The sequence below is a fragment of the Cygnus olor genome, chromosome 1 (genome assembly GCF_009769625.2).
Source record: "Cygnus olor isolate bCygOlo1 chromosome 1, bCygOlo1.pri.v2, whole genome shotgun sequence".
Taxonomy (NCBI): Eukaryota; Metazoa; Chordata; class Aves; order Anseriformes; family Anatidae; genus Cygnus; species Cygnus olor.
The window spans coordinates 168,260,754-168,278,639 of NC_049169.1; the positions used below are offsets into that span (position 1 = coordinate 168,260,754).

A 17,886-nucleotide genomic window follows, 5' to 3' on the forward strand; every position below is an offset into this window, starting at 1 on the left:
TATTATTTGCATTTGGAAAAGCCAAGAACACAGGAAGGAAAGTTATTTCACTGAAATACATTTTTAAATTTAAAATAACAGTGCTATATTATATCAAAAATTTTCCTAGAACCTGAAAAGGATTGTATCAAGGATTATGGGCATCATAATTCTGTCTGAAAAAACAACAACAACAACAACAACAACAAAAACACACTTTTAACTACTCAAGTTATAGCAATAAAAATCTTGCTGAATTTGTTTGGTTTTTATTGTTGTTGTTTACTTAGTCCAGTTGACAGGGGGTACAATCAGGTTTCATTATTACATTCTGAAGTGACAATACTGTTTCGTCCATAGGGAATGGATGGACTGAAGGGAAAATCTTACTCTCTACCAAGAACGTTACATGCTTGTTAATGCCAGCTTTCCTATAGTAATAGGATACAGTAGTTACTACCCTTCAATCAGGAACACAAATGATACTTTTCTTAAGCAGTCTCTTAAAGCTAAAGTACAACTAGAACAGTTAACAAAAGAGTTTGGTGGTTTTCTAGATGAAAGAAGGAGACACAGCAGAACTGTTCTACCAGAATTTCAATAAAACAGCTGATCTGGTGTTACATAGGAAATTATGTTACTGTTAACAACCCTGTTTCAGAGACTGGAAGAGAGCATGAACTCTTTCCACATCATCAGTAGAAGTGGCTGTTAAAACAACAGTTGACATGGGAACTTAAACTAGCTTAGAATTTTACAGTTTAAGCAAATCAGGAAAGGTTGGTGCAGATAATAGGAGAAGAGGTCAGAAGTTGTCATGATTTATTTGAATTGTTCTTTGGGGTCTGTCATAAGTAGTATGTAACTAGTATGCAGTATATAATATGCAAGATGAATATTCTACAGTTTACAGGAGAAAATGCTGAAAACAGTACTCTTCTACGGAGTAAGATAGAAGAACCAAGGTGACCAAAGTACCAAGAAAATCTCAACTTTTCCAGTAGCTTTTAAAAAAGTCATCTATTTTTTCAACATTGCTTCTTCATTTTTTAAAATCAAGAAGTCAACATATATGCATATATATATATATATTTATTTAACAGCTTCAACCAAAGAAATACCAGTCTTTTCAGTAACTTAAAATGTAGTTGTCTCCTAGGCTATAGTAGCTATTTGTTAGTTTTCTATTTACAAGTTTCCAACATTTGAAGTATGCATTGTCTAAGAACATTGAAACGTTACACTAAATTTATTAAAGTAATTTAATTTCAGAAAAAAAAAAAAAAAAAAGTTATTTTAATGGAGAAAAAGTAAGTAACAATAAATTAAACTTTTCACACTTTCAATTAAACTTTTCACACTTTCACCTGGAATATATCCCAAAAGAGACCCTATATCCTACAGATTTATGTTATTCCAAACATTTGTATGATACTACCATAAGGGAAAATTTTCCTATTATTGTCTTAGGAGTTTTTTAAAAATTACTCCTGAATTTTGACTTTTATGTTGGAAAATATCAGTGTTCTTTTTATGTAACTGCACCTTTCACAGCAAAAGGACCAGCCCTTAACTTTTATTCTCTTTAACGGATATCAATATATCTATGCCAGAAAAAAAAAAAAAAAAAAAAAAAAAAAAAAAAAACTCAGCTGTTATTAAAATAAGCAGACTGACTTTAAATGGTAGAACATCAGAGCAGTACAATGAGTTAAGTGTCAAATATAATGAATTTGCACACACAGGGAAGCAGATCATTCACATGGGGACACTTTGAGGAACTAAGGAGAAGGGAATTCTGACCTTTATTGATCATCACATCTGCAAAGATGTGTTTTAGTGAACTTTATATTTCCACCCGCTGCTGTTATTTATATCAAATATCACAAACTATTATTGATTTATGATAGGTGACAAAAAAGTTATCATCTAATCTTAACTTTTAAAAATATAACTATTTTAAGTGCCTTTTCAAAGCAGCTTTTACTTTTCTTTTACTTGAGTTTTGTTGTCGTTGTTGTTCTTTTTGTTGTTGTTGTTGTTGTTTGTTTGTTTGTTTTTTCCCCTCCTGACGAACAGTGAAAGAGCACTGAGAAATGCTGCCGGACATTATTTCCCATTGACATATATCTGCCTTGTTCTTTTGACCGAGAAACAGCAATGCATTACTATTGCTATTAATTATTTCTATTGCTATTATTTCTATTTCTTTTTTGTTTGTTTATTTCTGTTTTTGTAATTTTTTACAGACTCCATCTAAGTTTAGGCATTGTAGAACAAGGAAAAGAGAAAGGGGATGCTAGGAACTGGAAGATACTCATGCAAAGCTATGGTATGTGAGCCTTGACTCAGATACCCACCCATCTCTTTGGCAAGCCAGATGGGCAAAAATAGGATGAGAAAGTTTGCAGGTAAAGATAAAGACAGGGAAATTACTTACCAATTGCCATCACAGGCAAACCATACTCACCTTGGAGAAAATGTATTTTATTTATTGCCAATAAAAATATATTTAGATAGTGAGGAACAAAGACAAATTTTAAAACAACATCTCTCCTCCCCCCTTTTCCAGGTTCAACTTCATTCCTTCACTCCTGATTCCTCTACCCTCACCCCCAGGCAGTGTAGGGAATGGGGGGATCCATATGGTCAGTCCATAATAGTTCTTCTCTGCAACATTTCCCTTTTCACACATTTCCCGTGTTCCATCATGGGCTCTCTACAGGTCTCAGTCCTTCTGACAATATTCAGCTGCTACAGTGCAGGCTTTTCCACACGTCAGTTGCTTCAGGAAATATCCACCTGCCCCACTGTAGGATCCTCCACAGCGTGGATATTGTCTCCAGTGCCACGGAGCACCTCCTTGTTCTTTGACTTCTCTGTTGCCTCTGCTGCTTTTCTTGCTCTCCTTTTTGTCTCCTTGCTCAGCCTGTGTAACATTATTATTTTTTTTCCCTTCTTAAATACATTTTCCCCAAGGCACCACCGTCTTATCTGCTGGGTGTATTCACGCTCTGCTAAGACTGTTGGAGCCCTCTGGAATCAGCTCTGTCTGGCATGGGGCAGCCCTGGTCTTTTCTCACCAAGGCCACCCATGATGCATCCCCTCCACCCCTGCTGCTAACACCTTGACACCTATACCCAATACAATTGGAATAACGATTTTTGCCTATCTCTGTGTTGAGTTAGGAGGCCAGGCTTCCTATCCAATGTTGTCTAAATGGAGTTTGGAAGCCAGCAAGGAAGCCATTTAAACTAGGCAAAGGTGAAAGGTGAAGGATGGGGATGGGATTCAAGAACCCAATTAGCAGGTCTTACCTGGGCAAATGATCAGCTGTAGCCAGGGCTGACTTTTTGATAGTGTATTTGAAAAAGGCTAGATTGAATGTTTACAAAATACTGGAGCATTTGGGAGGCTGGTGCCAAAGCTCCACCTGTAGTTCTTATTTCATAATTTTGGTACCAAAAGAAGTAAACAAATGGTCAAACACTCTTGAGTTACTGACTGATAATTAACAAGCTGTAGAAAGAATTTGAAAGAATGACCTTTTAAAGTAGGAAAAAAATAATGTCTTTAACATTAGAGTTGTTTGAAAAGTGTCATCTTTCATTATCAATTCTTTTTCTTTCCTTTCTCCTATTTAGCTTTGTCATTAATATTTAAATGTATTCCATTTTCATGTTTGTTTGAGAGGCAGTACAACATAAAAATATGAATTTGTGTTTGTGTCCTTTATGAGGTAATTTATAATCAATTGGCAATGTCAGATTTTGTGTGTTGCTTGATTGTACAGATAGAATGTTAAATGACTTCCACAAGATATAAATTCTGTTTAACCATTCATAGAAATAGAGCATACTAAATGTTTTTTAAAGACTGCATATATATACACAGTTACTGTTTTGTCCCTTCACAACATACAAATTCACTTTTTGGATTTTCAGATAAATCACTATGTTTTTCTTTTTTGTTGTTGTTTGTTTGTTTTGTTTGTTTGTTTTGGTGACTGATGACATCTAGCTTAATTTAAAAAAAAAAAAGTTTGTTATAATTTATATTCATTCAGTTATGTTCATTCAGTTCTACCTGTTTTACAATAATTTTATTAATTTAGTAATATATTTCCACAAACTGGATTATTTTCTTAGCAGTGTTTTTCCCTTTTAATTTTAAATGGGAAACACAGAGAGATGGCCAATACAGGTATTGGCCTACGTACAGGGGAATATTTTGTTTTCAGGTCCTTCAGTGAAAGAAAGCTGGAATTAATCTTGTGTTATTTAGATCAATATTGAGCCTATTCTAAGTAGCTGCTGCTTTTGTTTAATATGTCCCTTATGACTATTGTGCATTATTGCAAAGTGAGTATCGGAAAGGTTAGCTTGCTGAAGCTTCATTTTCAAGAAAATAGCAAAATCCAAACCAAATTAGCATGTGCACATGAAAGGTTCTCAAAAATTGTCTTGTACTTAGTCACTCACATGGATATATTTTTCGTGTAATGACCTCAGAGAGTCATAGGTTAACAATTCTGCAAAGACCTTAATAGCAGTTCAATGGTTGGCACAAGAGATTTAGCAATGTATTACATTCATACAACCACCTACAAAACTTGATTGCGTGGCTGATTACAGCCTCCTCCAAGAGTTCTGCTTCTTTGCCTTTCATGCATCATATAGTAAACTATCTGTGGCATTTTCTCTTAGCAGAATCATTAAGGCTTATTATTAATTCAGTGCCCTGCTCTGATCTTTTGTACTTTTGTGCACAAGTTCATGTTTCCTATGTGGGAATGCCATACAGCTCAGTGAATGTGCAGTTCATTTCATTATATTCGTCTCACTTTTTCAATAAATATTTAACTTGGTGTTTTACCTCCAGCCTGTAAAGTAGGAATCTCTGCACAGTCCTGCTTATTTTCATTAGGCTAGGCTAGCCATAAAAAGGGGTAGAGTGGATACAATTTAAGTAAACATACGTGACTCAGGACAATGAAAAATTGTGAAAATTTACAGTAATTTTTTTTTTTTCTAGACTCCAAGGCAGAGTTGTTTGCAACTGAGATGCTTTTTAAAACCTAACAGATTGTTAGAGAACATGGCAGATGCTAAAGCCATTGCCATATTGCAAGGTGGGAACTTAAGGAGGCTGTTTTCTCTTGATATACTATGATCAGGGTCCCACCTGCTTAGGCCACATTTGTATTTTGCAGATCACCCATCATCCAGATCACTAATGAAGATGTTAAACAGGATTGGACCCAGTATTGATGCCTAGGATACACTTCTTGTTACCAGCCTCCAACTAAACTTTGCACCACTGACCACTACCCTCAGGGTCCAGCTGTTCAGCCAGTTTTTGATCTATCTCACTGTCTGCTCATCCAGCCCGTACTTCAACAGCTTCTTTACGAGGATCTTACGCAGGACACTGTCAAAAGCCTTACTGAAGTCCAGGAAGAAAATACCTACTGCTCCCTGCTCATCCATCAGTCTCATGACTTCATTATAGAAGCTTATCAGGTTGGTCAGGCATGACTTCCCCTGGGTGAATCCATGCTGACTACTCCTGATGATTTTTTTTCATGTGCCTGGAAATGGTTTCTAGGGTTAGCTGTTCCATCACTTTCCAGCAATTGAGGTGAGGCTGATCATTGTGTAGTTTCCCAGATCTTCCTTCTCACCCTTCTTGAGGATAGAAGTGACATTTTCTTTCCTCCAGTCTGCAGACACTTTTCCCAGTTGCCACAATTGAGCAAAGATTATTGAGAGTGGCCTTTCAATCACATCTGCCAGCTCCCTCAGCACTAGTGGCTGCATCCCATCAGAGCCCATGGACTTATGAAAGTCCAGTTTGCTTCAGAATTCCTAGGCCTTTCCCACCAAAAATACATCTTCCTTTCAGCCTTGTCCCTGGGATCTGGGTTTCCTGAAGGCCAGTCTTGCTGATAAAGACTAAGGCAAAGAAGGCATTTGTTACCTCAGCCTTTTCAGTCTCTTGTAGAAGCCCTTCTTGTTGTCCTTGATGTTCCCGGCCAGACTTAATTCTACCTTCTCTTTTTTTTTTTTTCTTTTCTTTTCTTTTCATTTTTTATTTTTCCCTTTCCTAACTTGATTCCTGGCTGTCCAGACAATATCTCTGTATTCGTTCCAGCTCACCCATCCTTGCTTCCACCCTCTGTGGAAAATTTATGCGGCTCAATTAGAGTTGAAGCTGGCCAGTACTGTGGGGGGACAATAAAAAGGACTTTTTAAAATATGTTATCAGCAAGAGGAGGACCAGAGAAAGCATTAATCTATTACTTGATGAGGAAGGTCACCTCACAAATAAAGACAAAGCAGAGACATTTAATGCCTTCTTCGCCTCTGTCTTTAACACTGATGGTGGGCACTGTGACACCCAGAGCATTGAGCTGGAGGACCAGGACTGCAGGAACAGTAAACTCCCAGCCAAACCTGAACTTGTGGAGGATTTGCTGCTCCAACTGGATGCATATAAATCTATGGGGCCTGATGGGATTCATCCCAGGGTACTGAAAGAGCTGGCTTATATCATCGTGAGACCTCTTTCAAATATTTCTCAGTGCTCTTGGGAATCTGGAGAGGTCCTAGTCATCTGGAAGCTGGCAAATGTTCCAATTTTAAAGAAGGCCAATAAAGAAAATCCTTGTGATAACAGGCCTGTCAGTCTCACTTCAGTGCCTGTTAAAATTATGGAAAGGATTATTCTGGGAGTTATTGAAAAACACCTGAAATATAATGCAGTCATTGGTCAGAGCCAATAGAGGTTCACAAAGGGAAAGTCCTGTTTAACAAACTTAATTCCCTTTTATGACAAGGTTACCCATCTAGTTGACCAAGGGAAGCCAGCTAATGTAATCATTCTGGATTTCAGGAAAAGTTTTGACACTGTTTCTCACAGTATCCTTATGAACAAAATGTCCAGCATACAGCTAAACAAATATGTAATAGTGTGAGTGAACAGTTGGCTGATGGGTGAGGCTTAAAAGGTTATAGTAAATGGCGTTAGAGCAGGCTGGTGGCCAGTCTCTAGTGGGGTTCCTCAGACTTTGATTTTATGGTCTGTTCTCTTAATGTTTTCATAAATGACATGGATGCAGGGCTCAAATGTATACTGAGTAAGTTTGTGTATGACACTAAATTAGGAGGAGCTGTTGACTCCCTGTAGGGCAGAGAGGCCTTGCAGAGAGATTTTGACAGGCTAGAGGGCTAGGCGATCACTGACCACATGAAATTCTCCCCAGGGAACTGGTCATGGCTCCAAATCTGATGATGTTCAAGTGTTTGGACAACACTCTCAGAAACATGATTTGATTTTTGGGTGATCCTGTGTGGATCCAAAAGTTGTACTCGATTCTTATAGATCTATTTCAACACAGGATATCCTATGATTCTGTGATTCTATGTATGGCTCCTCTTCAACACTGAGGGCAGTGAACCTATTTTGTAGTTGCAAGTCTTCATGTGGGATAAGAACCTTCCTCTCATTACTAGAGGTCACCACTTTCCACCCTTCCCCTTCTCCAGATGTTATACTTATCTCAATGGTGGGAATGGTCACTGCCATCTTTTCACCAGCGGTCAGGATCAGAGGCTCTGCAAGTCAATATGTAGCAGATAAGAGCCTGTCTATGTCCCGTTCATATTCTTTGATACAGCACAACATATTCTTTGATACAGCACAACCTGTTCTCATAAACCTTCCACTTGAAAGTACAGCTCTTGTAAGGTGGCACACCTTCTGCATAGTGGTGGTCCATCTCTCCTGACCTCAGAGAGGGGCCCCAGGCATTCTCTACAGCCAGGGACCTGGAGGGCTGCATCTTCTGTCTGAAGTTCTGCCTGTGTCAAAGCCTCCAATCTAGCAGGGATAGCTGTTCCAACACCTTCTGGTCTGTGGTACATCCAAGAATGTACCAAAGACATCCTTAATGCTAATACCTGACAGAAGTCAGTCTGCTCACACTGCCTAGCTGAAGTTTTCTTAATGTAACATATGTACCAATTTAGACAGAGGGAGGCAGTGTGAAATATAAAGATTCATAGCCAGTTTTTGAGTTGCTCAGCTTTCACACTTGCAAGCGCAGACTTTTCTGAAGCATTCAGCCATCACTGTCTTATATGTAATGGTCAAAACTGCAAAATATATTAGCTTCCCACATTCTGTATTATTCTGAAAGTTGTTTTTAATTATCATCTTCAATGGGAGATGAAGTATGTCTCGAAGATTACTTAATGCCTTTTTGTTGAAACCTGAGAAGGCCTTGTTCACTGCAGCCAGAAAAGTCTTGAGATACTCCCCTGACTAAATGGAGAAATTTACTGGAATTATACTGAACCATGAAAATTATCAGTGCATTGCATTTATATGACTGTCATATGTGGATGTTATATTCATGTATGTATATATACATGTGTATGCACACACTTTCTTATTTCCACATTTATATACATCAGGAAGGACATAAACATTTAAATCTTATTGAAATTGAAGAAAGCTAGACATCTAATTTGATACTCACCTAAGTATCTTTATGGACCACGGCCCTTACAGCTGCTATCAAATACCTACTATATTTAGTAGAACAAAATCCCATGCCATCTTCACTGTTAACTATTTTTTTTTTTTTCTAATTTGAAAGTTGATCAACTTCTTAATAACTGGTATTGGGATAAAATTAATTTTCTTTTGAATTGGTAGATCAGGTTCAGCTGAGTCTTTCATTACTGATTGAATTCAGTGAATTGAGAAGGATTTGTTCATTGTGAAGGTCACAGACTAAATGATCTAAGACTTCTTTCAGGTCATCCATATAACTGCAATGCACTGATAATTTTCATACTTGAGTAAAGACTGAGGAACTGGCTCAATTTTATAAATAAGTATTAATATGCTGTAATTGTGATTGTTAGAGCTGAAGTAACACTTCAAAATTTTATACCAAGCTAAGAAAATGTCTGCAAATTTTATTTCCCATCAGTTTTTTTTTGTTGTTCGTTTGTTTTTCATGTTTGTGTGTGTGTTTTTTAGGCTTTTTGTTTGTTTGTTTGAAGATTTCTTTGGTCTTGTATGTTATTGATGATTCAGTTATTCTTTTACAAATCCATTTGAACTAAGAAAAGTATTGTACTTGGTACACAGAATTGCAGGCATGTAAAAAGAAAATGTTTCATACTTCATGGTTTCTGACCAAAATATTCTCACTGACTACAAACAATTACTTTTAAATCAATATTTTATAAATTACTTGAATATTTTACCTGATACCGAAATACAGCAGTGCTTTTCCTTATCAAAAAAATCATGCTTCTCACATCTGTTTCCATAACCAATCTTACATTATCCACCCTCTAAGAATTAAAACAAACTATGACTTAGGATGATATTAATTTTAATAATATTGAGTATTTTACAAATAAAAGTAGTTTTACAAAACCCTTTTGCAATGAGGAGAAAGACAAATACATTTCAGACTAACACAACCTTTCAGCCTTAGAATATTTTTGTAGAAATGTTTAAAATCTTATGTCTGTTCCTACTATATTTTACTCTGAATGTACTGACCTATAAGTGAATTTCTATCTTAATTTAAGTCCTGTAGATATTATTTCAGTCTCCTTTATGACAGTTTTGAAGCTGCTGGTACTTCATGTTTGCTGTTTATTAATACCTGCTTTTGATCAAACTCTTTTCTCTTTATTATTAATTATAGTTATTAATTAATATTACTATTATTCTGCCTCCCTTTATAGGGAAAAAGGAACACTTGTTGAAAATTCTTCCTTAGCAGCAGAAGCTAAAAAAAAATGCAGATATTTTATAATATTTTAGTCAGGAAATTGGACAATAAATCAATGAAGACACAGAGAAAAATGGAACAGTATTTTGGCCTAAAAAGATTGAACTGACATAGCAGATGAATATTATAATCATTAACTCCATCTAGCACATTCTGTGAATGCAAAAACATTTTCTTATTTAATGACAGTTTCACTGTATTTATTTATTTTAAATAAATAAGACAGCAAATAAGGGACCTTAAACTCATACTATACTAAATTATTAATTTACATACTACTTTTCTTTAACTCTCTTATAGTCTAATACAGCCAAGAATGTTATTAACTGGTGGATTTTGCATTCAGTCACTGGTCTTGCAAAGATAATGTAGCCCATATTATAATTTTGATTAAAATAAAATTTATTTGAAACAGGTTATTCCTTTTAGCAAAGTATACTTTGTAGTGTAGGAAGTAAAGCTTTGCTGTTATGATATTATCCATGCAAAGGTATTTTTCTCATAGTCTTTTCTAATATCGGTAGTTAATATTTCTGTAATTGCTGGCCCTTATTATATGACTTATCTTCATTTTATTTTTTGTCAAACTGTATGTGTTCTTAATTTATCCCACTACTGCAAAACCAAACACATAAAATACTGTTACCAAATACATAAAATACCTTTTCAAATCTACAGACAAAAATGAGCCTTCATTACTGCTTTCCATTCAGAAAATTGTTATTTTCAACTTTTGACAATGTACTATTGTTCAATGACATAATCAAGGCCGTGTGGATAGAGAGCTTTCCTCTACACAGTCTCCTTCCTAGGTCAGGTGTGGACTGATTGAGCAATACAGTAGTCCAGCACTGATAAAAATTACTACCTTCCCCTTGCTTCCACCAGGCAGATACCCTCTGTGACAAGTAATTTTTGGTTGCTCTTTTGGGCATACTGAAAGGGCAGAAGAGGGTGAAAGGGGGCTTAAGCAAAAGACTGGATATGGTCTTTGATATTCTCAGTGAAAGAATTTTGAAAGGCAAAACCTCATTAAGAAATGCAACAAAAGCATTCAACTGTTTTCACAAGCCGTAATATCTTACATCAAAGTCACTCTGTTCTTTTGAGGCTGGCTTGTCAAACAGAATTTAAAAATGGCTTTACTGATTAGTTATCAAAGTTTTGTAATGACAGCACTGAGATAAATGTTTTTGATCCAACTAGTCGTGATTTGTCCTATCTCCTGTTTCAAAACCTTCACTTCTAGCCATTTTTATACATACATATATATGTGTGTGTTTGTGTTTAAGAATCTCTGTCCATCTTAGTACAAAAAGAAGTGACCAAATCCTGGAAAAAACAAATTTCAAGCTCAGAGGAGACTGAATTTGTTCTAAATTCATATCTACTCCCAGTCTAAATAAGCTGAAATTTAGACCATTGGAGAATAGAGATCTGTTTGTAAGGCAAAACTTTCATTGTGATCAGTGGACATAAAAATACTCAGTATTGAATGCTCATTTTCACTTGTTGATTTTCCCCTGTAAACAGTGATAACTATAAAATAAATTCAAACCATTTTAATGAAATGCATCTCTGTGGATGGATGTACAGTTCAGTAAAAAGAATATTCCCACCTCAAAAATGAATGAAGATAATCCTACTATGTGATTGTGACTATGCTTATATCTTAAGCTTCCTTTTTAATCATGCAGTGTTGAAAATAAAAGTCTTAAACTACTGTAGGTACTCAAAAGCTATTAGAAGTTATGGCATCTACAAGAAGTCTACAGACGCCAATAATGAAACAGAAAAAATTGTGCTCTGTGTTGGTTGCAAAGTTAGACCTTTTGTGGTAGTATCCCAGTGTTAGAGTATAGTAAAAGAACAGACAGAAGTAATACACAGAATTTAGGTAAAGTAAGGTACTAAGATAACATTTTAAATTTCCAATGTGAAATTTTTAAAAAAAAAAAAAAAAAAAAAGAGGAACTTTCATGGAGTATCAGGAGTTGGAAGGGACCCATAAGAATCATCATGTCCAACTCCTGTGTCATCAAAGGACCACTCAGAAAATCAGACCACATGTCTGAGAGTGTTGTCCAAATGCTTCTTGAACTCCAGCAGGCTTGGTGCTGTGACCACTTCCCTGGGGAACCTGTTCCATTGCCCAACCACCCTCTCAGTGAACAACATTTTCCAGATGTCCAGCCTGAAACACTTCTGTCGCAACTTCAAGACATTTCTTTATTTGCTAAATTCATACTCAATGGATTCTTTCATCTCTGAATTCTGAACATATTTGCACATGAAAATGAAAGTCTACTTACAAGTATTTTCAACAAATCACCCAAATCAGATGTGGTACCGGGTAAACGAAGAAACACAATGTAATACAGCTAAGAGGCTGTAGCCCTTGCAATTGTAGGGATGATATCTAATCTCAGTAATGCCAGGCTTTCAGACTTTTTTAGCAAAAGGCATTATAATTTTCCCTGCAGAATTTTTTACTCTAAACTCTTACCAAGAAGGATAAGGACAAAAATAAAAAATAAAAATAAAAAAATTTTAAAAAGATTCACTCGAAGTCATCTAACAAAACAGGACCCTGAGCACTAAAACAAAGAAATAAGACTTCTAAATGTCTTTGAATAAAAGTATCCTAAAAGCTTAGTGCAGTATCCTGAATAATATCCAGCATTGTTTGCAAAGTTGTTCTGCAGTCATTTTGTGTTAAAGGGAGTGATGATGGCTTAGGGAATTTAGCAGAAGAATGGAAATAATTCCTGGCTGAGGTGTTCAGGCTCAGCCACAACCAGAGTTTTAAAACAATTATTCATTTTTTCAGCTTATATTTGTCTGAACTACAACTTTGTGAAATAAAACTTTATTGTTAATCTTATGAACTATTACTTGCTTGGGTATAAACACAATCAAAACCTAAACTGATTGTCACAAATAATTTTAGTCTGCATCCACAGACACTTTAACTTCTTCTCTCTTATAGTGGAGCCATGGCTTCTCCTGGCAACTTTTGGCACAAGTATGTCTGTCAGGCAGTACCAAAATATTACATGGCTTCAGTGACATATTTAGTGATAGTATTCTACTTTCTTTATTCATCAGCATCCATGCCAGGGAAACGGAATGGTGAATGCACATTTAAGTAGCTCTGAATTCATGGACCGTTTCGGACAGTAAAAGCTTTCAAATGAATAATTGCTTCACACAGGCTGCTTTTGCATCCTAAATTGCTCAATGCCTGAACTTTAAAATAGCTTGATTGTCTATTAGTTAATCTCCAGGCACTGTAGAAAAGGCAACAGACTGCAAAAGGATTCATATAAGAAATGAATGCAGCATGGTAACATTGGGAAAGAGCAATCAGGACTGCTTTCTCCTGGGAACCATTACAAAAGGAGGAAGGAAACAAGTTTCTTGCCTGCAGGTAGTTGCCAAACACAAAAGAATTGTTTTTTTTTTTGTTTGTTTGTTTGCTTGCTTGTTTGTTTGCTTGTTTTGACACCACATTTTTGCTATTTCAAATTTAAAATATTTTCAGAAGTTTTCCAGGACTTCCCTACAGAACTCAATCCTCATAATATATTCTGATGAAGAAAATCAGCATCCACTGCCTGGGGGTGTCATAGAATCATAGAATATCCCGAGTTGGAAGGGACCCATAAGGATCATCGAGTCCGACTCCTGGCACCACACAGGTCTACCCAAAAATTCAGACCATATGACTGTCCAAACACTTGTTGAACTCCGACACCTGCCCCTCCACTCCCCCTCATGAGGAAGCAGTAAACTGAGATGAGGTCTCGTTACCTTACTTGCTGAGTAGCCATGCTAATGGTAGTGTAGGCAAGACTTATCATTTTATCCAAGATCTTTGAAAACTTGGAGACAAGTTAGTACTTTTTAAAAATCCATATTTAAAACATAGTGAGATATTCTTTTCTGCACTGCACTGAATATTTGATCTTTCCTATATTGCAAGTGTAAAATTCATTCCAGACATGAGACTCCCATTGAGAGTTCTGCATGTGGAATAGGATGAATACTAGATCAAAGAGTGAGTACATTTTTTTTTTTCTTCTGGCTTGTAATTTAGCATACAAAGCTTCAGAATGGCTTTTTTTTTTTTTTTTTTTTTTTTTTTTTTTTTTTTTAGGAATGTAGAACTAAAAGCTTTTGATTCTATTCAGTATTAAAGAATTATGCAAGATAAAATATTAAAATGCAGACAGCAGTTTTCAGACTCCCACAACTCTGATGCATGATAAAAACACAGAGAAACAATCATAAATGGATTATAACTTTCTTGTTTGTCTGGATTACCAATTAGAAGTTAGCACTTGCACTTCCACCTCACAGATGATAAGCAGTTAAGTAGCAACCCTGTTTACATGATTTATAAATCTATTGAGACAAATCTGTGTCACTGGCACTTTTGGCATTATCTGCTGCAACCAAAGAATGAAGATACCCATTCCCAGAGAGAAAATATGTTCATTGCCATTGAGCTGGGCGAAGTAGGAAAGTACTTCTACGAAGTAGAAAGTGGATTTGGTAAAAAATATTAAAATCCTCTATGTTTGCTTATCATATGAAATTCATATGTTTTTGAGAAACTATATTTTGTTTTTCTCCCCTGTTTGCTAAAGTCAGATTAAAACAAAACAAAATGAAATAAAACAAAACCAAACCAACTGACCAAACAAAAATATACTTCTTGTCTTTATTACTACAGTTCTGAGATGTTGTTTTATTAACACTTTATTGTGTGGATTTTCTTAGGTTATATTCAGTTGGAGGTCGGGATGGAAGTTCATGTTTGAGTTCAATGGAATATTATGACCCTCACACAAATAAATGGAATATGTGTGCTCCAATGTGTAAGAGAAGAGGAGGTGTAGGAGTGGCTACATGTGATGGCTTTCTTTATGCAGTTGGAGGTCATGATGCTCCTGCTTCTAACCACTGCTCCCGACTGCTGGACTATGTAGAAAGGTATCCACTATATGAATTTTATGAAGATAATGCCTGGAAGCATCATTTTCTTACTTAAATGATGGCAAAGTTCAGCAGATGTGGTATTTTGTTGTTGTTGCTTTTGGTTTTGTTTGTTTGTTTGTTTATTTGCTTTCCCCCAGCAAATGCTAACTTCCTCTTAACTGGAAAAGTTCCACAGAGGCTTGCAGAAGATAATTGCTTTGTAGATGATTTTATTTCCCTTTTTTTCACAGTACTATTAAATATTACATTGGACACACAATTTCACTCTTTTGATGTCTCCTTTAAGAAATCTTTGTTTCTAAGGCAAAACATTACACATTGCAGAATCATAAATTAAACTTTGCAGAAATAAAATTTCAGGCCTGAAATAATTTTCTAACATGTGTTTTTGTAACTCTAATGTAGCAATAAGATTTATTTAATTTTATTTAATTTTATTTCAATAAAAATTGAACTGCTGAAGTGATGGATATTTACAGTACATGACAGTGTTACTTTTAACACTACTACTACTTCTCTGATATGTTGATATAAGCCTTACACGCTGTATTTACAGTACCCTGAATTTCACAAGTGGATATTCCACAAATTCAAGAATATCTGTTAGGGCAGTAGGGCACTGTTGGCATGCCTATAGCATTAATTTTGAAGGCACTCCTCAAATGTTTCATGAAGGGATCACTTTTTTCTATTTCAGCTTTTGCATGCTTTAAAGTAGAATAATGAAAAATACTTTCAAATACATGCAAGTCGCAAAGTTTAGAGCATATATATTTGAGTACTTGGTTGATCTAAACACAGAAGTCAAGATAGGCATTGGCACTGACAGACACTAATTTATTTATTAATTTATTTTCATCTGAAGTCTTTCAACATTTATTTAATGTTAGTTATGGCTTCTGTTGAATCTGATTAGAATTTACTAGTTACCCAACAACTAATCCAAAAATTCTAAGTTAAAACTTACTCTGTAAGTTAACCATATGCTCAGTCTTAGTTGTTCCCATGTCTACTACAAAATACTTTACTTCTCCTCATCTCCAGGAGATGAAAGTTCATCAGAGAAATCCTAGGTTCCCTTTATCTCTATCCTGGTGGCTTTATATCTGTAAGGAAAATTACCCAGAATTTTAATAAAGTAAATTTATATTAATTTTAGAATCATAGAACCGTAGCAGATCCTGAGCTGGAAGGGACCCACAAGGATCATCAAATCTAACTCCTAATGACTGCTAGTGACAATATTTATAAATATGAAATCTTTCCAAGTCTTTCTGCTTGATGGTACTTACATGGAAGGTTATCTATCAATCTATCTATCTATCTATCTATCAATCATCTATCTATCTATCTATTTAATTGATTTTTGGGTCTCTGAGAAGAAAATCCTTCTGATGTTGAAGATAACACCCATCCCATTACATTTGTCTTCCTCAGAGGGTATGATAACAACCAATTAAATACATATGCTTAGTTATTTTATATTCTGATATCTGAACGACATTATACTGTGTCCTTTGCGTAGGTTTTATTGCACTGATAACAAAAAATATGGGTAATGTACTTCATGGGCAGTTAGCTTCCAGAGTAAAAGTTAGGACTCACAGATCAGAACTTGTAAGGCTATTAGTTTGCATAGAGTACCTATTAGAGTGAATTAAGTGAAGTACTTCACTAAAATATGAACAATGTCTTATGACCCTCCCAATGATTGACAGACATATAAGGTGGCTTGGATGTAATTTGATATGTCTACTTTTACATTCAAAAATAATCCATCATCTTCCAAAAATAAAAACTCTTTAACAAATCAAAGACTAATAAGTGTTGATGAGATCTATTATATTATTTCATATATCCATAAAAGTTTTACTTTCTGTAAATATTTAGGGCATCAATCTTTTTAACTATGTCTCTTCTTCTTCAGGAACAAGTCTTTTCTTGAGACATTTTGCCAGGATGTACATTATTCAAATTTTTTATTTTTTTCTTTCCTGAAAGACTGTTAAAGAGACATAATAAATATATTTTTAATGTATTTTTGAGATTACTTAAATCTAGTGAGAGCAGATATGTGTTTTCTGAATGCTGCTGTTAAATCCTGCTCAACAGTAATTTAGATTCTCAATTTAAACACTTAAGTTTATGCAATTCTGAGGATTTCCTGTGGCTCTGAGTACTTAAAAGTAAAACAATAGGTATATTTGTCTGCTTTTCACAAGTTGGGAAAGTACAATGTTGTGTTATTTTTTAAAGGTACAATCAATAATCCCTATTTAAGAATTATACAATTTTGGAAATATTTTGGCAGATGTTTTGGCAGTGAAGCAACACTTGGAAAAGAATGCTACTTGCTCCAAATGTGACAGCTATTGAAAAAGTGATTTATAGCTTTTCCCCTTCCCACTTTGATTTCAAATTATATTTTTTTTCCACATTCAGGAACTTTATTGTAAACCTTTGCACCATAAGGCATACCTAGTTATTATAAAGATGAAATGTACAGTTGTTTTTAACAGAAGAAAGGATATAAGAAAATTCAGACATTTTCCTGTCAATTAAAAAAAAGTCACATTCTTTTGAAATTCTGTCTTGTTAATAGAATTAAGTTTCAAGCTTTCTATTTAGCTCTTGGTTACTTTTTTATTAAAAAAGAAAACAAATAGGACAAAAATGTCAACTATTTTTAGATATCCTGCTGTTACAGTTCCTCACCTTGGCCCTCGTAATTTAAAAACAGTGTATCAAACAGTACATTAAAATTTATTGCCTTTAGGGAAGTGTAGATACAATACACACTGGAAAAGAAGGTTGAGAAACTCTTTCAGCTAGAGGCATACAATGCTTTTGTTGAAAAAGTCACACAGTCTTTGAAAAAAAAATCCATTCAAAATTAACAGTATTTTGTCTTGTTACATATGCATATGAATCTTGTTACATATACACATATTCAAACATTGTTTTAAAGTATTTTCCTCTCAAGTTTTAAAAGACATTTATCACATGTATATGTTTAAGTCAAAACTTCTCAGAGAAAGACAACAAAATGAAAGAATGTGAATAAATAACATAAAAAAAAGGA

The 17,886-nt window shown here is 35.0% G+C and overlaps 1 protein-coding gene across 2 annotated transcripts in view; it reads left to right on the forward strand.

Moving 5' to 3' along the window:
* Positions 1-17,886, forward strand: part of KLHL1 (kelch like family member 1) — a 248,999-nt gene that overhangs the window by 217,017 nt on the left and 14,096 nt on the right. For both annotated transcript variants that reach the window (XM_040540618.1, XM_040540610.1), the window contains exon 9: positions 14,586-14,798. In XM_040540618.1, the coding sequence (XP_040396552.1) occupies positions 14,586-14,798 (213 nt within the window). The remainder of the gene's footprint in view (positions 1-14,585; positions 14,799-17,886) is intronic.